Here is a 23382-nt window from a genome sequence, read left to right as displayed (position 1 = left end):
GCAACGCATGACATGCTAGATAATATCTAGTAATATCATCAACCATGTGTAGTAAACTAGTGATTATGATTGATTAATTGTTTTTTATAAGATAAGTTTAATGCTAGCTAGCAACTTACCTTGGTTTACTGCATTCGCGTAACAGGCAGTCTCCTTGTGGAGTGCAATGAGAGAGAGACAGGTCATTTATTGCGTTAGACTAGTTAACTGTAAGGTGAAAATCTGTCATTCTGACCCTGAACGAGGCAGTTAACCCACTGTTCCTAGGCCGTTATTGAAAATAAGAATGTGTTCTTAACTTACTTGCCTAGTTAAATAAAGATTAAATCAAAGTATAACAAAATCTGCAAAATCGGTGTCCAAAAATACCGATTTCCGATTGTTATGAAAACTTGAAATCGGCCCTAATTAATCAGCCATTCCGATTAATCGGTCGACCTCTAATAAGTAGTGATTGACTTTGGCAGGATCTCACCGGAGCTGAGTACTGGCAACTCACACTGCTTGAGCTCCTGTTCGTCTTATTGAATATTAGCTGAAAAAAATGAGTACCGGCACCTATTTCAGTCCAAGTTAAGCACTGTGTATAAGAAATTATTCAAGTTATTCAAGTACTAGCCAAGTGTGGTGAAGGGTACACAAATAGAATATATTTGACATTTAAATGTAGTTAAGAAGTGGTGTGGTGGTGACTTACTGTTAAGAGTAAGAAGACAGTTTTAAAGTAATATAGAAAAATATTGGTGTGTCAGTAGTAATTGGGGTATATTGAAGAAATTATCAGGGCAGTTTATTTATTTTCCCTTAAATATTCACCAGAAACAATAATTTCACAGCTATTTTTTTAAACAATCCCCCCCCCTAGATGGGTGTTGACCCTGACCCCCTCCAATTTCTAACAAAAAGTTACGCCCTTGCCTTCAGGACAAGTATTTGGAAACACCCCACCATCCATCAGACCTACAATGGTAATGGTACAATAGCAAAAAAAACTAAAATGAGTCTTATTGGACAAGTCCAGGTAATCCCGTTTCAATCTGTTTTCTTCCGTTTGGTGCATAATGAACATGAGTCTGTTGTCTCAAGCTCGAGCCAGTTCTAAAGGTTTGAGTCTAAGCATTAGCATAGAGAAATGTTGGTAAAAATAAGACACTTTCTATCCAGGGTATGTCTTTTTTATTAGTTAAACCTAAATGCAGTGAAAAGTTGGTTCAGGTATGTTTGGTGACAGAGGAAATACATACCATCATTAGCACTCAGAAACAATGTATTAGCATATAAAATAATTCATAGTAAGTGCTATTCTTAGTGCTAAAATGTTCATATTCATATCATAGCCTTTTCTATTTTTACATTTATTGGCCAAAGGTCTTTGTTTGTTTTACAGAGAAATGTTCCTAATATGAGTGCAGCATAGACTGTAGCCAGCAATTGACGGTCAAAGCATTAGTGCATTAGCCAACCAATAAGTCAGAGTAAACTAATCATTCCTTCATTGCAGTGTTGCTCCATCTGTCTAACTGCTCTGGTGCACATTCATTGTGTGTGCTTTATTTGTGTTTAGTTGTCAGTGGGACCTAAAGAGAGGAGTTATGGCTGTCACCATCTTCATCTTGTCTGTCACACTCTGGCACTGCCTCCTGTGAAGTCTTACTCTTTCTCCATGACCTTTGCCCCTAAAAAACAACAGCATGGATCATCGCCCTTCACCAACAAATCGCACTGTATATTTGAACGGCCTGTGTTTGGCCTCGGGGTTCTTACCTGTTCTGAGCCTGTTAAGGATGCCTTCATATCTCTGTTTCTAAACCAGAAGAAAAGGCGGATGAGAAAGAACTCTCATAGTAGCTGTCTAAAAATGACAAAGTATTGATTTGAAATATTACTCGTTCAATTGCATCCCATCATCAATGAATCAAACGTTAAGACGCCATATGTATTGCATATTCAAACAGTACTTTACGTGTAAGCTTCATTTCGCCTATCAATGTCAAAGCTTTGCCTACAGGAGTCCTCTGTGGGTTCTTTCATCCTTCTGAACCTGAAAAGAAATTGAAATGTTGAAACAGTGGTTAGCCTAGAATAATTTGTATCATAGTCATTTTGGGGCATAAGGGGGTCATAATTGCAATTATGGCTAGTGGCAAGGGCTAGATTCATTATCATAAGTCATTTCTTGCTGATCTTAACTTAATGCTAATAACAAACACGAAGCAATCATGAATGAGCTACTCACTTGATAACGGTGAACGTCACTATCGCCACCAATCCCAGCAGACTCAGGCCGAACAGGACGCCCAGGACGATGACTATGACCTGGTCAGAAGCGGGGTCGGTTGACTCCTCCTCCATCACATGCTCCAGCCCCGCCCCAAACACCTTCTCTAGCTCTGCCTTCACCGTGCCCGCCTCGCTCTGCAGCTTGCTGTGGGCAACATCAGAGAACGGCCATTAAATCAAATTGTATTTGTCACATACACATGGTTAGCAGATGTTAATGCGAGTGTAGTGCGAAATGCTTGTGCTTCTAGTTCCGACAATTCAGTAATAACCAACGAGTAATCTAACCTAACAATTCCACAACTACCATATACACATAAGTGTAAAGGGATGAAGAATATGTACATAAAAATATATGAATGAGTGATGGTACAGAACGGCATAGGCAAGATGCAGTAGATGGTATCGAGTACAGTATATACATATGAGATGAGTAATGTAGGGTATGTAAACATTGTTAAGTGGCATTGTTTTAAGTGGCTAGTGATACATTTTTACATCAATTTTTCCATTATTAAAGTGGCTGGAGTTGAGTCAGTATGTTGGCAGCAGCCACTCACTGTTAGTGGTGGCTGTTTAACAGTCTGACGGCCTTGAGATAGAAGCTGTTTTTCAGTCTCTCGGTCCCTGCACCTGTACTGACCTCGTCTTCTGGGTGATAGCAGGGTGAACAGGCAGTGGCTCGGGTGGTTGTTTTGTCCTTGATGATCTTTATGGCCTTCCTGTGACATTGGGTGGTGTAGGTGTCCTGGAGGGCAGGTAGTTTGACCCCGGTGATGCGTTGTGCAGACCTCACTACCCTCTGGAGAGCCTTACGGTTGTGGACGGAGCAGTTGCCGTACCAGGCGGTGATACAGCCCGACAGGATGCTCTCGATTGTGCATCTGTAAAAGTTTGAGTGCTTTTGGTGACAAGACAAATTTATTCAGCCTCCTGAGGTTGAAGAGGTGCTGCTGTGCCTTCTTCACCACGCTGTCTGTGTGGGTGGACCAATTCAGTTTGTCCGTGATGTGTACGCCGAGGAACTTAAAACTTACTACCCTCTCCACTACTGTCCTGTCGATGTGGATAGGGGGTGCTCCCTCTGCTGTTTCCTGAAGTCCACGATCATCTCCTTAGTTTTGTTGACGTTGAGTGTGAGGTTATTTTCCTGATACCACACTCCGAGGGCCCTCACCTCCTCCCTGTAGGCTGTCTCGTCATTGTTGGTAATCAAGCCTACCACTGTAGTGTCGTCCGCAAACTTGATGATTGAGTTGGAGGCGTGCATGGCCATGCAGTCGTGGGTGAACAGAGAGTACAGGAGAGGGCTCATAACGCACCCTTGTGGGGCCCCAGTGTTGAGGATCAGCGGGGTGGAGATGTTGTTACCTACCCTCACCACCTGGGGGCAACCCATCAGGAAGTCCAGTACACAGTTGCACAGTGTGGGGTCGAGACCCGGGGCCTCAAGCTTGATGATGAGTTTGGAGGGTACTATGGTGTAAGACAGTAGTTTTGGAATTGTTAGTTAGATTACTTGTTGGTTATTACTGCATTGTCAGAACTAGAAGCACAAGCATTTCGCTACACTCGCATTAACATCTGCTAACCATGTGTATGTGACAAATAAAATTTGATTTGATTTATTTAAGATGGTTAGGAAGGCATTTAAAAAAAATATCCAGGCATCCTCTACTGACGGGATGAGATCAATATCCTTCCAGGATACCCCGGCCAGGTCGATTAGAAAGGCCTGCTCGCTGAAGTGTTTCAGGGAGCGCTTGACAGTGATGAGTGGAGGTCGTTTGACCGCTGACCCATTACGGATGCAGGCAATGAGGCAGTGATCGTTGAGATCTTGGTTGAAGACAGCAGAAGTGTATTTAGTGGGCAAGTTGGTTAGGATGATATCTATGAGGGTGCCCGTGTTTAAGGCTTTGGGGAGGTACCTGGTAGGTTCATTGATAATTTGTGTGAGATTGAGGGCATCAAGTTTAGATTGTAGGATGGCTGGGGTGTTAAGCATGTTCCAGTTTAGGTCGCCTAGCAGCACGAGCTCTGAAGATAGATGGGGGGCAATCAGTTCCCATATGGTGTCCAGAGCACAGCTGGGAGCAGAGGGTGGTCTATAGCAGGCGGCAACGGTGAGAGACTTGTTTTTAGAGAGGTGGATTTTTAAAAGTAGAAGTTCAAATTGTTTGGGTACAGACCTGGATAGTAGGACAGAACTCTGCAGGCTATCTTTGCAGCAGATTGCAACACCGCCCCCTTTGGCAGTTCTATCTTGTCTGAAAATGTTGTAGTTTGGGATTAAAATTTCAGAATTTTTGGTGGTCTTCCTAAGCCAGGATTCAGACACAGCTAGAACATCGGGGTTGGCAGAGTGTGCTAAAGCAGTGAATATAACAAACTTAGGGAGGAGGCTTCTAATGTTAACATGCATGAAACCAAGGCTATTACGGTTACAGAAGTCGTCAAAAGAGAGCGCCTGGGGAATAGGAGTGGAGCTAGGCACTGCAGGGCCTGGTTTCACCTCTACATCGCCAGAGGAACAGAGGAGGAGTAGAATAAGGGTACGGCTAAAAGCAATAAGAATTGGTCGTCTGGAACAGAGAGTAAAAGGAGGTTTCTGGGGGCGATAAAATAGCATCAAGGTATAATGTACAGACAAAGGTATGGTAGGATGTGAATACAGTGGAGGTAAACCTAGGTATTGAGTGATGAAGAGAGAGATATTGTCTCTAGAAACATCATTGAAACCAGGAGATGTCATTGCATGTGTGGGTGGTGGAACTAATAGGTTGGATAAGGTATAGTGAGCAGGACTAGAGGCTCTACAGTGAAATAAGCCAATAAACACTAACTAGAACAGCAATGGACAAGGCATATTGACATTAAGGAGAGGCCTGCTTAGTCGAGTGATCAAAAGGGTCCAGTGAGTAGAGAGGTTGGTTGGGGGTCGCGATTTAGACAGCTAGCCAGGCCATCGGTAGCAAGCTAGCATAGGATGGAGGTCTGTTATTAGCCACCTCTTGCGTTCCGTCAGTAGATTAGTGGGTTTCCGTGTGGTAGAGGGGATTAATCCAAATCACACAACAACAAAAAAACAATAGATATAGTTATAGAGGCCCATGAAGAAAAATAATAATAATAAAAATAAATAAATAAATTGTCCGATTGTCTATTCGGATAGCAGCCGATAAGACAGCTAACGGTTAGCGGGCCGCAGATGGGCGTTCAGGTAACGTCGCGACGGAGGAGCCAGCCGGATAACTCCTTCGGGTAGATAACGTCGGCAGTCCAGTTGTGAAGGCCCGGTGGGGCTCCACGTAGGCAGTAAAACGGGTCCGGATAGGTGATTGTAGCCCAGGAGTGATTGATGGAACTCTTCAGCTGGCTAGCTCCGGAATAATTGATGTTTGCTCCGGAATCGACAAAAGCCGATAGTCACACGGATAGCAGCTAGCTAGCTGTGAGATCCAGGTATGAATGTCCAGAGTTAGCGGTTGAAATCCAGGGACATGGAGAGAATAATTGGTCCGGTATGTTCCGTTCCGAGCCGCGCTGCGCCGTACAAAACTGGCGATAGATTTTCGAGCTAAAGGATAGCTGATGACCACAAACCGTGGTTAGCTGAATACCAACGATTAGCCAGTAAAGACTACGGTTGCAACTAGCTTCTGATTAGCTTCTGGATTAGCTTCTGGCTAGCTCCTGGCTAGCTTCTGGCTAGTTTCTGGCTAGCTTCTTGGAGGATTACAGATTTGAGGTAAATAATACTTTTTTATAAATATAAATTGTTGAGGCGGGTTGCAGGAGAGTGTTTTGAAGATGAGTTTATGGAAAATTAAAAAAAATATATAAAAAGGTATGTGAAAAAGTTGTGTGTGTATATATGTATATATATACGGGACAAGACGAGGACAAAAGACGTCTGAACTGCTATGCCATCTTGGAATCAGGTAGGGTGGAGGTGATATGGTCCTTGACTAGTCTCTCAAAGCACTTCATGATGACGGAAGTGAGTGCTACGGGGCGGTAGTCGTTTAGCTCAGTTACCTTAGCTTTCTTGGGAACAGGAACAATGGTGGCCCTCTTGAAGCATGTGGGAACAGCAGACTGGGATAAGGTTTGATTGAATATGTCCATAAACACACCAGCCAGCTGGTCTGCGCATTAGGGGCTTATTCTCAAGAATGCAACGTCACATTACATATTTTTCCGATTAGATTTGTATAGTGTAGAACAGACATGGATGTTCATCGTGCTGAATAGAAAATTGTGGAAGCAATGTTGCGTCCAGTCATTGTATGTCTATGTCAACTACTAAAGAATGTTCCACAAAAATTCCCTTAATGAGACCAACCCCAGACTCGCCATCCTCAAAGTTAAACTTTAACCAACAATGGCTTTGTTTTTCTCATTATAGGATGGCCTACTTTGTTGTGGATGAAGTGATTTTCAACAACACATTGATCTTACCTTTTGACGTCTTTGGCAGGGATGACTTCCCCGCTGTTCACGGCAATGAAGCTGACGTACGTCCTGGCGGCGCTCCCAGATTCCCGGGACGCAACAGCTCCTCTGCTGGTGCTGGAAATCTCTAACACCTTCACGGTCCAGCCCAGAACTCGCCCTAAAGACCTAAGAGACACAGAGAACGAGAGGCATATGAGAAAGACTGAGGAAGAGAGATAAAGTGGGCAAAAGGACCCCGTCTAACAGCCCCACACTTTTGTGTGGTTCATATTGTGTGGTACAAAAACTTTATCAGTTCTAATATCTTACTCTTCCATCTCAGGGACCTTCTTCTCCACAACATTGGTGGCCTGGTTGAGGGAGATGACTACGACATCATTACTGGCACTTCCCTGCACGTCCACCTGGGGGCAGAATAGAGCAGCATACTGTAACTACGGTTGCAAGTTAAGTTACTGGTTAAGTCATGTGTGTTACCATATGTACAGTACACTGTTGTCACCACTCACCTCCACCCTGGTTGTAGCATGGAGTCCTTTAGTATCTGTGGCCTTCACCAGGACGGTGGTTGTCTTTCCTTCTAATCCCACCGCTGACACCACGTACACCTGGCCTGTGGAACGGTCCACGTCAAAAGACGAGCTGGGCTCTGTCAGACTGTAGTCCAGACGACCGCTGTCACCACTGTCTGGGTCTGTGGCCTGGGGAGAGGGGCGAAGAGTGGGGGGTCAGGATGGAGGAGCTGGATGAGAACTTATGTCAACTTTGACATGGCACCAGGGATGTAGTGGTTATCCCGCTGTTCACTTTTGCATCCCTTACCTGAACTTGGACCACAGGGTATTTGTATGGGGCAATGCTGAAGATCTTGGCTTCATACGTCTCTTCCTTGAACTCTGGGGCCTCGTTCACATCTTCCACCTGTACCCTGACCTGAGAGGAAGAGTGAGGGAAGAGAGTGAGAGACGAAAGATTACTTGTGATCCGAAATCTGTTCCCCCATATGATGAGATATTTTCAGCTAAGCAACACCTCTAAAACGTCCTCTAAATCTGGTCGCCAGGTACCAGGATAGGTCATACCATTGCGACGGCAGAAGTAGGGGGAGTCCTGGAGTCCACTGCCTCCACCTCCAGGATGTACCACTCCTCAGTCTCTTTGTCCAGCGGCTCTTTGGTGGTGAGGGCTCCTAGGGCATCGACGGAGAACAGGTCCATGTGCGTGGTCAGGAAATAATTAACCACAAACACGGGGCTCCCTGGTGATGCCTTAACTGTCCCCACGGTTCTCCCTTTTGGTTCGTTCTCCGGAACGTTGAAGTTGTAGGAGGAGTTCTCAAAGGCCACGTCCACTCCAAGGCTGACAGTCATCAGGAAGACCTGGACATTGGCTATGAGGCGAAAAGAGAGAACACACACAGATTTAGTATCCATCATTATTCAGACTAACATATGAAATAATACACTCTAACTCAACGTTACAAAAACACACAAACACAAGTCCAATTGCGATGCTCGATCCCTGACCTGTGGAGTTCAGAGGGGGCATCCCGCTGTCCTTTGCCATTGCAGTGAGTTCAAGCAGTGTGTCCTCCGTGACATCCGAAAGGTCAGAGACCACAGTCACCTCTCCTGTGCTACCATTCAGGGCCAAGCGAGGGGAGGCGCCTGAGGAGAAACTAGATAGCCAGAGGAGGAGCATTTGACGCATAACTCGGTGTAGGAACAGACACATTTCTTCAACATTGTTAAGGATCCATTTAGGCTGATTTTATTCCTTAATTTGGACTTGAAACTCATCTCTACAGTATCGGCTCCACGACTGGGAGTAGAAAGTACAACAGAGGTGTGTGTGAGTTTTGACAGCAGTGCATGGCTAACCTGTAGGTGATGAGTGCATTCAGGTCCATGTCCTTGTCTGTGGCAGAGAGGGTCAACAGCGCGTCCCCCACTTTGGTGTCCTTCACCAGGATGCTCTTCGTGTACGTACTGGCACTGAACACCGGCGTGTTGTCATTAACATCTGTCACGCTCACTCTGATGCTGGTCATGTTCTGGTGAAGCGGGGTTGGAATGGTTGAAACCAACTGTGTTTAAGAAGGCAGGCTGCACAGAACTTTGATATTGTGTGTTATGGTATTGTGGTGTATAGTGTTATGATATGGTACTGCTATGGTAATGTCGTACTGATTTCAGGGTGAAGGGACCCTAGAAATTAGGCCACTGTGTTTTGTATATAGTACCTGTCTCTGTGGTGTGCCCTTGTCTGTGGCCACAATGACCAGCTCATAGATGTCCTTGGTCTCCCGATCCAGAGGACCCACAACCAGTAGCATCCCATCCTTCAGCATAAGACACACTAGTGTAAATACGCAGTGTTACCCTAACAACATTGCTCATGATTAAGTGAGTATGAGAAGTCGTGAGAAGAAACATGGTTTGCCAATGATGAGGTCATCAAAAGCGTCTGCTCTTTTGTGTGTGTTTGGTCATTTCTTAATCAAAATGATTGACACCTCAGTAAACGAACCTGGTACCCTAGATCCAAATTCTCATCTAACAAAATGTATTATGTAAAGAAGGTTCACCAGGAGCTTCATTATTTGGTTGGACTCACCTCCCTGAAGCGAAATGGCGTGGCAGATGAGGAGATGGAGATGGTGACTTCTCCGTTGGAGCCGAGATCTGAGTCTGTGGTAAGGATATGGTACACCTCTCCTGGAGACTTGTCAGAGTACTCCCCCTCAGGGAAAGGGATGGGGTCTGGAAGAGTAGGGAACTGGGGTGTGTTGTCATTGTAGTCCAGAACGGTGATGTTGAGCTGGGCTGTGGCGTTCAGGCCATCTTTGTCCACCGCCACCACCTGAACAGTGAGAGGGTTACGATTTTAACACGTGACGTAGTTGACAAACCTTAGCATGTAATTTTGTTGAAATTTGACTCCAAAGTGTAACGTTGTTGACCGTCATGGTCTCGCTGAGCATATTAAGTAAAATTATCAGCCTGCTTTTGCCTATCCACGTTGTACATTTTTATCACCTATATGACTTAACAACATGAGCAAAGACAATGTTCACTTTGGTGTCTAGGTGGGGTTGAGGTCCGGGTGATAGGAAGAGATAGATTGTCCTCCAGTTGCGTCCTTGCCCATCGTTAAGATATGAACAATTTTCCCCACTCTACATAGATTACATTTATGGAAGTAAACCCAACTGTTATTGGGGCCTATATTTGGGTGTAGATCTTATGAGAAATGCAGATGAAGCACATGTCGGTTGACATGACGTGGTATACCTGTAAAACATAGTTATCCTTTGTCTCTCTGTCCAAGGTGACGTCATTCTTCAGGGAAACAACACCTTGTTTGTTTATGTTGAAGGTGTCACTGGTAAATATGAAGTCACCATTCGAGAATCCACCCTAAAAGGAAGAGATTATGGTGTCAGTTTATCATTCCAAAATTAGTCATAAATGTTTTAGTGGGATGGTTGTATTGAAATATTTTCAGATTGTTGATATCGTTATGAAATACACCATTTATATATTGTCATCGATATACAGTACCAGTCAAAAGTTTGGACACACCTTCTCATGCTAGGGTTTTTCGGTATTTTTAATATTTTCTACATTGTAGAATAATAGTAAAGACATCAAAACTATGAAATAACACATGGAATCATGTAGTATGCAAAACATTTTTAAACAAATCAAAATCTATTTGAGATTCTTCAAAGTAGCCACCCATTGTCTTGATTACAGCTTTGCACACTCTTGGCATTCTGTCAACCAGCTTCATGAAGTAGTCACCTGGAATGCATTTCAATTAACAGGTGTGCCTTGTTAATTTGTGGAATTGATTTCCTTCCTAATGTGTTTGAGACAATCAGTTGTTGTGACAATGTAGGGGTGGTATACAGAAGATAGCCCTATTTGGTAAAATACCAAGTCCATATTATGGCAAGAACAGCTCAAATAAGAAAAGAGAAACTACAGTCCATCATTACTTTAAGACATGAAGGTCAGTCAATCCGGAAAAGAGCTTTGAAAGTTTCTTCAAGTGCAGTCTCAAAAACCATCAAACGCTATGATGAAACTGTCTCTCATCAGGACCACCACAGGAAAGGAAGACCGAGTTACCTCTGCTGCAGAGGACAAATTCATTAGAGATAACTGCACCTCAGATTGCAGCCCAAATACATGCTTCACAGAGTTCAAGTAACAGACACATCTCAACATCAACTGTTCAGAGGAGACTGTGTGTATCAGGCCTTCATTGTCAAATTGCTGCAAAGAAACCACTACTAAAGGAAACCAATGGTCCAAGAAACATGAGCAATGGACATTAGACCGGTGGAAATCTGTCATTTGATCTGATGAGTCCAAATTTGAGATTTTTGGTTCCATCCACCGTGTCTTTGTGAGATGCAGCGGAGGGGAACGGATGATCTCTGCATGTGTGGATCCCACTTTGGAGCATGGAGGAGGAGGTGTGATGGTGCTTTCCTGCTGACAGTGTCTGTGATTTATTTAGAATTCAAGGCACAAGTGTGCCACAGCATTCTGTAGCGATATGCCATCCCATCTGGTTTGTGCTTAGTGGGATTATTATTTGTTTTTCAACAGGACAATGACCCAACACACCTCCAGGCTGTGTAAGGGCTATTTGACCAAGAAGGAGAATGATGGAGTGCCTCATCAGATAACCTGGCCTCCACAATCACCTGACCTCAACCCATTTAAAAAAATGTTTTAACCTTTATTTAACTAGGCAAGTCAGTTAAGAACAAAGTATTGTTTACAATTACAGCCTAGGAACAGTGGGTTAACTGCCTTGTTCAGGGGCAGAACGACAGATTTTTACCTTGTCGGCTCGGGGATTCAATCTTGCAACCTTTCGATTACTAGTCCAACGCTCTAACCACTAGGCTACCTGCCACCCTGTGAGATGGCTTGGGATGAGTTGGACAGCAGATCGAAGGAAAAGCAGCCAACAAGTGCTCAGCACATGTGGGAACTCCTTCAAGACTGTTGGAAAAGCATTCCAGGTGAAGCTGGTTGAGAGAATACCAAGAATGTGCAAAGCTGTCATCAAGGCAAAGGGTGGCTACTTTGAAATCTCAAATATAAAATATATTTTGATTTGTTTAACACTTTTTTGGTTCCTACATGATTCCATACGTGTAATGTCATTGTTTTGATGCCTTCACTATTATTATACAATGCAGAAAATAGTCAAAATAAAGAAAAACCCTTGAATGAGCAGGTGTGTAAAAAATGTTGACTGGTACTGTATATATTGTCATTGATTATATATAGTAGTTGATATATCGTCATTGTTATACTGTAATCGATATACCGTAGTCAATATTTTTCATATCGTGCAGATATATCACTGATCTCACTGATCTCAATGTAGATGGTAATGTTATAGATTGTTTATATCATAACGAAATATAATCAATCTCATGATAATAATGACAGTCTCATTTCTCTGACCTCATCCTCATCGGTGACCTCCAGGGTCACGATAGCCGCTCCGCTGGCCAGGTTCTCAGAGACGGCGACATCGTAACGCTCTGCGCTAAACTGAGGCGGGTTGTTGTTCACATCTTTCACCCTCACCACCACTGAACCATTCCCAATGAGTGACGGGGTCCCCCCATCTGCAGCCTGTACCATTAGGTTGTACACCTTCACTGCTCCATAGTCCAAGGCCTGCGCCAGCCGCAGTTCCCCAGTGGACGAGTCCAGCTGGAAGAACGCCACGGTCGAGGGAGGGTCTTGCAGAAATATACTATAGGTCACTGTACCGTTTGTGCCTTCATCAAGATCCACCGCTTCTAGTGTGACCAGTGTCGTTCCCACAGACTCTGTTTCTAAGACCTCAACCTCATATTCCTTCTTGGAGAAACTTGGAACATTGTCGTTGATGTCAGATACTTGAATGAGCAGAGTGGTGGTTGTGGAGAGAGCTGGACGACCTTGGTCCTGAGCCACCACCTCCAGGCTGAACTCTGCTTTGGTCTCTCTGTCCAGCGCCCCAGCCAGGGACACCATCCCTATTTTGGGATCGATAGCGAACTTCCCCTCGCCTCCCCGGAGGGCATAGCGGAGCTCCCTGTTGAAGCCGTTGTCCGCGTCCGTGGCGGTCATGGCAGTGAGGTTGGCCCCTACCTCCGTATCCTCAGGGACCAGTTGTGTCACAGAGCTGGCGCCAAACACGGGGCTGTTGTCATTGATGTCAATCACTTCCACCACAACGGTTGCCTCATCGCTGCTTGTGCCATCCGAGATTGAGATCTGGACTGAGTAGTTATTTTGGGTCTCATAGTCCAGTTTGACCTTAGAGGTGAAAACGCCTTTGGAGTCAACGGCAAACTTGTCGGCGTCTGTCAGGACCTGAAGCGTCACGGGAACTACTGTTGTTACTGCTAGGAATGTCACCTATATATGGGGTGACAAAAATGTTATAGGATCGATCTGGTTGTTTTTTTCAGATGAAGTAGAATTTAGTGGTTCTGGGGAAGTTCACCTTGACAATCACCGTCCCTGGATCCGTCTCTTCCTCTATCCTCCCACGGTAAGTGTTCAAGAGGAACTGGGGGTTGGAATCTCCAGGTGCCTGGATATCCACTAGCACCGAGGAGGAACGAGATATTACGCCACCTACAGGACAGGAGAGAACAGTCACTTAAGGGCTGCAATTTTTTTGGGAACCCATAACCAAATCTCCAGCTGTTGACCGACTAGCCTCCTGTAGATATACACTATTCCTCTCATATTATTTTAGTCTACAGTGTATATATACTATGGTTACTAGACTGGTATGTTTGCTTGAGTTGCTTGTGTTCTTTCACATATCTCCTCAACTTTACGCTCAGATTAATTCTGCACTACATTGCGCTGCACAAAATAGTTTACATGACACTACCTTCAAGTTCTCTATACAGAGACTGTACCTAGACTCACCATCTCTTGCTGCCACATAGAGAGGGAACTCAAGGACCTTGTTCTCCTCCAGAGGAATGTTTTTTTCCAGTTTTATCTCGCCCGTGTTTTCGTCGATGGAGAAATATCCTTTCACGTTCCCAAACTCTATTGAGTACTTGACCTGTCCATTAGCACCAGCATCCAGATCGGCTGCTTCAACCTACCAATCACATGGTGTGGTGACCAAAGCAATACCATTGTTTTCTTTTTACAATCGTGTTACTATGGCTATCATGTGTTTCCCACATTGTAAATGGCTCTGACAAAACACTTTAACAAACACAGTGACGAATTGAGGTTCAAGGTTAGAAGCCATCTCACCTGGGTAACCAACATCCCCACTGTTTGGTTCTTGAAGACCTTGCCCTTGTACATGGAGCTCTTAAATTGAGGACTGTTGTCATTCTCATCCAGGAGGGTGACGTTCACACCAGCCAACACAACGTGGTTAGGTGGGTCATTTTCCCGTGCTTCAATCTTCATATTGGATGTAGGGAAGACATGGGAAGGTGTTCAACAGCATACCAACTGACATGTGCACTCCCCATTGGGACAGATTTCTTGATAAGACATGTTTTATTAGATGGTACAGGGCACTGCCAAGTGCCATTAGACCTGGAGTTTGCACCTTTTTAGACATATTTACAGGTTCCTTGCTGATTTGTTAGCTATTGTGATTATGTCAGCTGCTAAATGGATAAAAGTTGTAGGTCTGAGTACTGTTATGTTTCAGAGTGTCTGACCTGAAAGAGGAAGTTTCCAACAGTCTCCCTGTCCAGGTCAGCTGAACTCTTCACTATGACAGTTCCATCCAAGAGTATAGAGAAAGGTACAGACTCCGGAAGGATCTGCAACGTTCCCACAAATCCACCCTGAGACAAAGACAAAATGGTTTCATGTCCAATTGGGGGGGAATGAAGTTTTAAAATGAAAAAATAAAATGAAGCGTGACAAATGATTTGGCTCATGTAGAAACAGACAACTCAAGATACAAACGTGTAAACTGTTTTAATATATGCACTTATTGACATCGCTTCCTAACTCGAGTAGTGAAATACATCTCTTTTTGTGTAAATCCATCACCCATTTTGTTTTTTATGCCACTGTACCTACCTTGTCCAGGTCAGTGATTGTGACTCTGAAAACAACTGTGTCTTTTTGAGAGTTCTCCAATATTGCAACAGAGTAGCTAGCTTTGTCAAACTCTGGAGCGTTGTCATTGACGTCCTCGATTGTAACAGACACCAAAGCGTCAGCGGACTTTAGGCTGTCATCCTGCTGAGATGCCTGGAAGGAAGTGATAGATGTTGATATTTGACATCCATAACTTGGGATGTATACAACGGTCACCAGCCCTCCTGATGCCCATACCATGTTAACTGTCTTAATGCACTTGTGATTGTGAATAAATCTACAGTGAGAATGAACTGAGAGAAGTACGGTTTTACTTATTTAGAGTAATCGTAAAATGCTAGAATGCTATAGCTACAATTCCCAATACCTTGATATTGACAGTGACTGTGGATATCTCCTCTCTGTCCAGCCCAGTCACCACAGAGATGACTCCACTGTTTGTGTCGATGTTGAAGTTACTGAGATACTTGCTTGGCGATACTGAGGTAAAGTCACACAACAACATTCCACCACAATGTGAACAGAACCTCATACATACGTTTTCATGCAAATATGATATTCTGATGGTTTCCATATGCAAAGATACACTCCATGACCAAATGTATGTGGACACTTGCTCGACGAACATCTCATTACAAAATCATGGGCATTAATATAACCACCTCCACTCTTCTGGGAAGGCTTTCCACTAGATGTTGGAACATTGCTGCGGGGACATGCTTCCATTCAGCCACAAGAGCATTAGTGAGGTTGGGCCTGGCTCGCAGTCTGCGTTTTCAATTCAACCCAAAAGTGTTCAATGGGGTTGAAGTCAGGGCTCTGTGCAGACCAGTCAAGTTCTTCCACACCGATATCGACAAACCATTTCTGTATGGACCTCACTTTGTGCACGGGAGCATTGTCATGCTGAAACAGGAAAGTGCCTAACCCCAAATTGTTGCTACAAAGTTGGAAGCACAGAATCGTCTAAAATGTAATTGTATGCTGTAGCGTTAAGATTTCCCTTCACTGGAACTAAGGGGCCTAGCCCAAACAATGAAAGACCGCCTCAGACCATTATGTCTTCTCCACCAAACTTTACAGTTGGCACTATGCATTGAGGCAGGTAGCGTTGTCCTGGCATCCGCCAAACCCAGATTTGTCCGCCGGACTGCCCAATGGTGAAGCGTGATTCATTCCAGAGAATGAGTTTCCACTGCTCCAGAGTGCAATGGCGGTGAGCATTACACCACTCCAGCCGACGCTTGGCATTGTGCATGGTGATCTTAGGCTTGGCCATGGAAACCCATTTCATGAAGCTCCCAACAAACAGTTACTGTGCTGACGTTGCTTTCAGAGGCAGTTTGGAACTCGGTAGGGAGTGTTGAAACCGATAGATGATTTTTACGTGTTTCAGTACTCGGCAATCCCATTCTGTGAGCTTGTGTGGCCTACCACTTTGCGCCTGAGCCGTTGTTGCTCCTCGATGTTTCCACTTCACAATAACAGCACTTACAGTTGACCGGGGCAGCTCTACAGTAGCAGGGCAGAAACTGGACGAACTGTCTTGTTGGAAAGGTGGCATCATGTGAGGGTGCCACATTTTAAGCCACTGAGCTATTCAGTTAGGCCATTCTACTGGCAATATTTGTCTATGGAGATTGCATGGCTGTGTGCTTGAGTTTATACACCTGTCAGCGACGGGTATGGCTGAAATAGGCAAATCGACTCATTTGAATGGGTGTCAACATACTTTTGTATATATAGTGTACTTGTTTCATATCAACAACAAAAAATCCTAAAACTGATGGGAGTTGTAGTCCAAGCCTGTGGTAAAAGCCTCAGATTACCTGAACTGATGCTGTAGACTATAGCCACATTAATGCCAGTGTCTCCATCTTGTGCTTTTATGCCCTCTGGCTGGATGGTGAGGAAAGGCCCCGTCTAAAGAGGAGATGATGTATTAAATAGACATCACAACCATAGCAACACAGTGGCTTTAAGGATACACATATGACATTTTGTAGTCTGATGGGTATGATAACACTCACTTGTTCTTCCTGTATGGTAGCCTGGTAAAGGCTGTGATTGAAATAGGGATTCAGATTATCAAAGTCCGTAATCTCAAGAACAACGTCTGCTGTGTCGAAGAGATCACCATTATCCTAAAAGGAAGGATCCCAGAAGCATTATTAATAGATAAACATGGATATCCATTTCTGGACCAATGTGGTAGGGTGTGATATGGTGAGATCACCTACCTGCGCCTCAACTGTGAATTTGTAGTTTTGGGCGACGTTGTAGTTCAGAGGTCTCTTCAGCAGTACTGCCCCATCGTTGCGGACCTCAAATTCAGCGGGTGCTGGGTCCTTAAATAAGGTGGAAGACCAAAGTCATTGTGGAACAGTATCAGAGGAAGAATCAGATAAATCTGTTCAGTCATAATTTCCATTGGGTTATCCAATATCTGCTATAGATTATAGACCTACATTGTAGCTGTATATATTTTTGTAAGACAGTTGTATGGACAGTTTAGACTAGCTGTTTACTTTGGTGAATGTGACATATTGATCACTTCGCTGTGACTAATTTATGTGACCAAAAGGATTCGAACCCGGATCTCCTGTCCATCCCTCTAAGCTAAGGGAGCTAATGTAGCTCAGGTGTGGTCACAGAACCACTGCTGTTACACTTATTAAAAAGTATAGACCAGGACCTGAATGTATCAGGCGTCTTAGAGTAGGACTGCTGATCTAGGATCAGGTCTCCCTTCTTATTTATTATTATCTAAAAGACTAATCTGATCCTATATCAGCACTCCTGCTCTGGGACTCTTGGTGAATGCGGGCCCATGTGTGACTCACCAATATGCGGTATGTAATTCTGTTGTTGTTTATGCTGATATCGGCATCCACTGCTTTCACTCTGATCACCTCCGTATTCACTGCCTGAATCTGGAGAGACAAAACACATGGTGGTTCACCACGTAAACAACCTGTAGGGGCTCATTGTATTGCAAGGTGTAAGACAGGAGTATTATGTTTTTGCCAACTCATCTTCTGTAGACTGATGTAGCCTTACCTCAGATATCGTTTTTGTGTACACCTTTTGCTCAAATATTGGAGCGTTGTCATTTAGGTCGGTGACGATAAGTTTTCGTTTATTTTCGAGCTGAAGAGATAATAACAGTTTTATGTCAACAAAATGCACTTCTCATACATTACAATATATTGTTACAATCCATCATATACAGCATACATACTAACCATTGTCACATTTAGTTTATAATCTTTCAATTTTACTTACCGCACCATTCACACACACAACAGAATACCAAAGTTGACCGCCAGTCTACAAGAGAGAGAGGGGGGATAATTGTAAAGTTCAAAACCCTTTGCAGCATGTTCATCAGGAATTAGCCTTCGCCTATTTTGTCAATAAAAAAGCGAACACCTAAAGTGAACCATACTTGACCATGAATGACGTTGTATAGCTCTGATCCAGAGCGCTACTGCGCATTCCTCTACTGTAGGAGTTCAGCAGAGGCACGCGCACCAACACCCTGGACCAGAGCTAGACGTTGTAGAGCCACCATAACCATCTCACCTGTGTTAACAGATCTGCATCCAGCGCCATCTTGGTACGGACTGTTGCATTTGTACTCCCAGGGGTGTAAACTAACTCGAGAAAATTGATGTGTTCTGGAAAGGCATACCCCTCAAGCCTCACGGTATTACCCGCGGGGATCTCGTTGAGGACTTCCACTTCCCCTGTTGTAGCATCAGGGGGAGGCAAATATTCATTAGGGTGATGTATAGTACCAGCAATTTCTATTGAATGTTGTTGAATGTTTCCCACCATTAGTCAATATATTGTAACAAAGGTTGTTACAAAAAAGACTGAACCCATTCTATAGATCTCATTTTCTCCCCTCATCCAGGCATCTCTCTTTTCCTGTGTAATCGTTTATTAAAAGAAATACCAGAAAGACAAATTGGTTTGGTGACTCATGAACAAATATAATACATGAATGGATATGGCATGGATGACTGCAATGAATGACTGCATTGATTACCCTCATATTCCTCATCCACAGTTCCCAGTGTTAGGTCTGACCCTTCAGCACAGTTCACTGATGTACCTAGAAATAAACATTAGGGCAAACATGGTATTGTTTACGTGGATCTTTAGCATCATGAAATAGCAAATGACAATCTCTAATCAGGATTCTGGTGAATTCTATTTGAGTTGTGTCAATATCTCCTGTTTTGCATGTTAATTTGCCATTAATACATGTCGCTTATCAGTTTGCAAACAATGTAAAAACTTTTTTTTTTTTAAATCATTGTTAATAAAGCCGCATACAAAAATGGTCTCTTTAAAAAAAAAATTGAATAAGGCAGCTCCTTATTGCAGGTGTTTCAGCCTAGCTCAGTGCTTTCTGTGGTGGTGGAGCAGCCAGCGGAAAATACGAATCATAGGGGTTGGTAATGTTCTCTAGTTACGCCATGATTGGCTCAGTGTTCTGTCACTCATGGGGACACTATATCCCTGCAAAATCTACGGGGAGAGCTCAAAAATTCAAGCCCCTTGGTGCTGCCATAGAGTTAAATTAGAAGTGCCCATCCAAGAAGTCTCAAGGTCATTGGCCACAGATAAAATCACATTATATCTACCGTAGATATGATGGGACTGATCATGTCAACATCATACTTTCAAAATCTTAGCTAGCAAACTAGACAAGCAGTCATCATGAATCACGTCGACAATCTACTGGCAAATCCTTTTCATATGAATCCTTGTCATATGAAGAGAAATTATAGATAAAATGTATCAGTGCTCATCGGCCATTGGACATAAACATTACACAATAAATTGGAAATCGCAAATTCAACAATGAGTGGTTTGGAAGAAATCAGCAGCGAACTGCAAGCGTTGTAAAGCAATCACTAGCCTGCTATTCAGTGGAGTGGGTGTGTGGTCCAAGTCTGGGTTTAAGGGTCTCTTTTCCAAGCATAAAAAGGATAAACATTCAACACCATGGGCCAGAAAAGGTTGAAAACATTGTCTATGCTGTCAATCCAGCATAACCTCTGCCATGTTCAAAACAACTGGAAACCCGGAAATCTCAGACTTCGGTGAGTTCAAGACAACTGGGACCTTGGGAAAAAATGAGCTCTTACTGGGAAAATACGTTTTTAACGGTCATTCAATTCGGAATTCCATGTCGGGAACTCAGGCCTCTTTCTAAAGATCTAACCTGAAGATCACTGACGTCATGATTCAACCTAGTTTTTTTCCGAGTTCCTAGTTGTCTTGAAAGCACCATAAATTCAGAGAATGCCAGACTTTGATGACAAAGTTTGAGGACAAAATCGTTTAGTGTTGTGTAGTGGCTTTGCTGGCATGCATCTCAAAAATGGGGTGGCTAAAATCGCCACTGTAATTAGGTAATAACAATCTATGCGTCATGGTCTGATGGCAACACTCTCGGATCCAGCCACATATAAGCCACTCCCTACTGGTTCATTCCCCGCATTTACCCTCCCTACTGTTACTCCAACTTGCCTGTCTCCCCCTCTGTTTACAAATGTCTAAATGAAGTGTCAAAAATACATAATAATAATCTAATAAATAGCTTATATGTGTAAAATAATATAAGAGCATACATTTAGCAAAATACAAAGGCAAATCAATTACCGATTAACATTTCTAATTGATCTTAACCATTTTCTATTAATCTACTGTATACAGTATTCCCCAAACCATGTACCGTATTGATATCATACCAATCTTCAAAATGTAGCCACAAGCAAACTTTACTCACTGATGGGGATGCCCATGACATCATGAACACATAGAGAGCCTGAGAGGAGTAACATCCACATAAAACGTATAGACCCCATATTGGATGGTGATTGTCCCTACTTTTCTACCCCCTGCTACAGTTCCGTCCACAGCACCTGCTTGACCGACTGATTTCCTGAATAGAGGGAATATTGAAATGGCCACACTTTATTTACCCTACAATGTATTTATGACTTGCCATTAAGTGTTACTGCCTGACTACAGGGATATAAACAGGTCCAAGGGGCACTGACAACACCATGGAATGTGTTGCGCATTCATTGTAACAGCCACATAAAGATGTAGGATCTTAATTTGAGCCAATTTGCTACAGCAGGAAAATAATCCAACAGCAGCAGGAAAATAATCCAACAGCAACAGGAACGTTGAATTATGATGTGGATTAATTAAGGGATTTTTTTTTAGGGGTTGATACATTTTTCGTCAGGGCAAATCAATTCTGAAATCAATGTCCAAATTACATACTTTAGATGCCAAATACACTTCAAGTTTGCATTCCCTGCTGTGCAGGATAATTATCAGCCACAAAAGAGTGATCAAATTAAGATCCTACATCTGTAGGGCACTACGTTATAGTATGAAGTCTAAGTTTCATTTCCTTGTGAGAGGAAAGGGAGTGCTTTATAGTTTTAAACTTCTTCGCGATCGGTGTCCTGTCCACAGGACGGTTGAGTTAACGTAGGCTAATGCGATTAGACATAGAGATATCTGATATTGGCAGAAAGCTTAGCTATTACAGTGAAAGAATACCATGCTATTGTTTGATGAGAGTGCACAATTTTGAACATGAAAAATTATGAATAAACAAATTGGGCACATTTGGGCAGTCTTGATACAATATGTTAAACAGAATGCAATGGTTCATTTGATCAGTCTAAAACGTTGCATATTCACTGCTGCCATCTAGTGGCCAAAATCTAAATTGTACGTGGGCTGGAATAATTATGGCCTTTCTATTGCATTTCAAAGATGATGGTACAAAAAAAATACAAAAGAATGGTTGTTTTTTTCTTTGTATTATCTTTTACCAGATCTATTGTGTTGTTCTCCTACATTCCTTTCACATTTCCACAAACTTCAAAGTGTTTCCTTTCAAATGGTACCAAGAATATGCATATCTTTGCTTCAGGACCTGAGCTACAGGCAGTTAGAATTGGGTATGTCATTTTAGGCGAAAATTGGAAAAAAGGGGCGGATCCTTAAGAGTTTCAGTGAGTGTGGTTTCAGCCTTCCCGCCACCAACATATCAATGCCAAAAATCATATAAATTGATCTGGATTAAAGTTTATCCAAAATGGACTCCTAAGCTTGACAGCTCCATGGTAACATGTGCCAATGAAGACTTCCTGTAACTGGTACATTGCCTGTCAAACACACCTCAGCCTTATCACTAAGTTTACCGATATTGAGATAATGGTCAGACCCATACCTAGGATTTGAGTGGAGGTTGAACTGTATGTCTGTCTCTGAAAATATCTAGTGCATTTCAATTCAATAAAAACACATGTATGCTGCAGAGAAATAATGCTTTAATAATACCCTCACCTCAGATTAAAGGGCCAGTTGGCTGTTGCTGTACACATTTCTAGTCCTGTTTGTAGTGACATTAAACTATATATTCAATAAAAACTGAGTGGGAGATGAGGTTATTATGAAACAATGTGATTTGAGAAATCGAGACTGACCATCTTATGATACTGTAAACCGTCTATAAATAGACCATCTTTGACTGTAATCAGTGAACTTTGACCTAAATCACAGCTGGTGTGAGACACAAAGATACACAGTAGTTATAAACTACTGCTTGAGAAAAAGGGATTTCAATTGATATGAGAATAAATGTGTGAATCTATTTAAATGAATGTAAACGGGTAATTTTCTACACTGTAATTTGATGATTTCGAATAAAACACACATTTGGAATATTTGGAATATGAGAAACTTTAATAAATGCATTGGAACAGAAACCAAGTTAAAGAAGCGAATTCTCTCTTTCTCTTCATTAATCCTGTTCTAGGGGTATATATCTGCCAATAGCATCCCACACCTGGGAACTATAACACAAGCATAATCAATGAACTACAGTATATTCTGATTGGTCAATCTTAAAGCGAATAGAGAATAAAGAGTGGGAAATAGATGGGTTGATTTAATGTATGCTTTCTTTGATTGCTAATGCACAAATGTTGACTTATTCCCTTTTATCAACAGTTTATGATTTATAACAAATTCACATTCTGAATGAACGCTTCATAATGAGTCTACTTTGACAGTTTATACCAGTTTATACCAGATACCCGCTTGTAAAACCACTTTACTCATCTCTTTCAACTTTCACAAACGTTTTAACTATAAGGTGTGGTATCGGTTTGTGGTTAAAGATGGTCGTACTTTTTCCCGCTTTTTATCGGAAACAATGTACTGTACTCAGTCTGTGTCGCTGAAACGTTACAGATTGCGAGACAGAAATGTAAAGGTAATTTCCCATTGAGACGACATATGCAGCGTTTACCGTGACTGCGAAGTCGCCACTGAATTTTTTTAATTAAAATTTTTATTTTATTTTACCCCCTTTTCTCCCCAATTTCGTGGTATCCAATTGTTTAGTAGCTACTATCTTGTCTCATCGCTACAACTCCCGTACGGGCTCGGGAGAGACTAAGGTTGAAAG

General features: G+C 42.8%; 1 protein-coding gene across 2 annotated transcripts; it reads right to left on the bottom strand.

Annotated features, from left to right (window-relative positions):
- Positions 1-1159: 1159 nt before the first annotated feature.
- On the bottom strand, positions 1160-20846 carry LOC112265200 (protocadherin Fat 4). Of its 2 annotated transcripts, none has more exons than XM_042302198.1 (30): positions 20671-20846; positions 18919-18984; positions 18450-18613; positions 18150-18194; positions 17925-18014; positions 17708-17797; positions 17105-17212; positions 16895-17008; positions 16694-16787; positions 15232-15344; positions 14844-15017; positions 14474-14602; positions 14052-14207; positions 13710-13890; positions 13273-13406; positions 12237-13184; positions 10035-10160; positions 9358-9603; positions 8984-9082; positions 8622-8794; positions 8268-8419; positions 7824-8131; positions 7564-7674; positions 7251-7442; positions 7051-7145; positions 6745-6906; positions 2237-2425; positions 1964-2041; positions 1765-1804; positions 1160-1676 (listed from the first exon to the last, which is right to left on the bottom strand). In XM_042302198.1, the coding sequence occupies exons 1-30, from the start codon at positions 20747-20749 to the stop codon at positions 1578-1580; spliced, it is 4755 nt and encodes a 1584-aa protein (XP_042158132.1). In that variant the 5' UTR covers positions 20750-20846; the 3' UTR covers positions 1160-1577. The 2 variants fall into 2 exon arrangements, with proteins under 2 accessions (XP_042158132.1, XP_042158133.1); XM_042302199.1 differs by having other exon boundaries at positions 1626-1676; positions 1959-2041.
- Positions 20847-23382: the final 2536 nt, after the last annotated feature.

The sequence above is a fragment of the Oncorhynchus tshawytscha genome, linkage group LG02 (assembly GCF_018296145.1).
Source record: "Oncorhynchus tshawytscha isolate Ot180627B linkage group LG02, Otsh_v2.0, whole genome shotgun sequence".
Classification (NCBI taxonomy): Eukaryota; Metazoa; Chordata; class Actinopteri; order Salmoniformes; family Salmonidae; genus Oncorhynchus; species Oncorhynchus tshawytscha.
The sequence above is the reverse complement of the archived record's forward strand: the minus strand, read 5'-3'. Positions and strand labels throughout refer to the sequence as shown.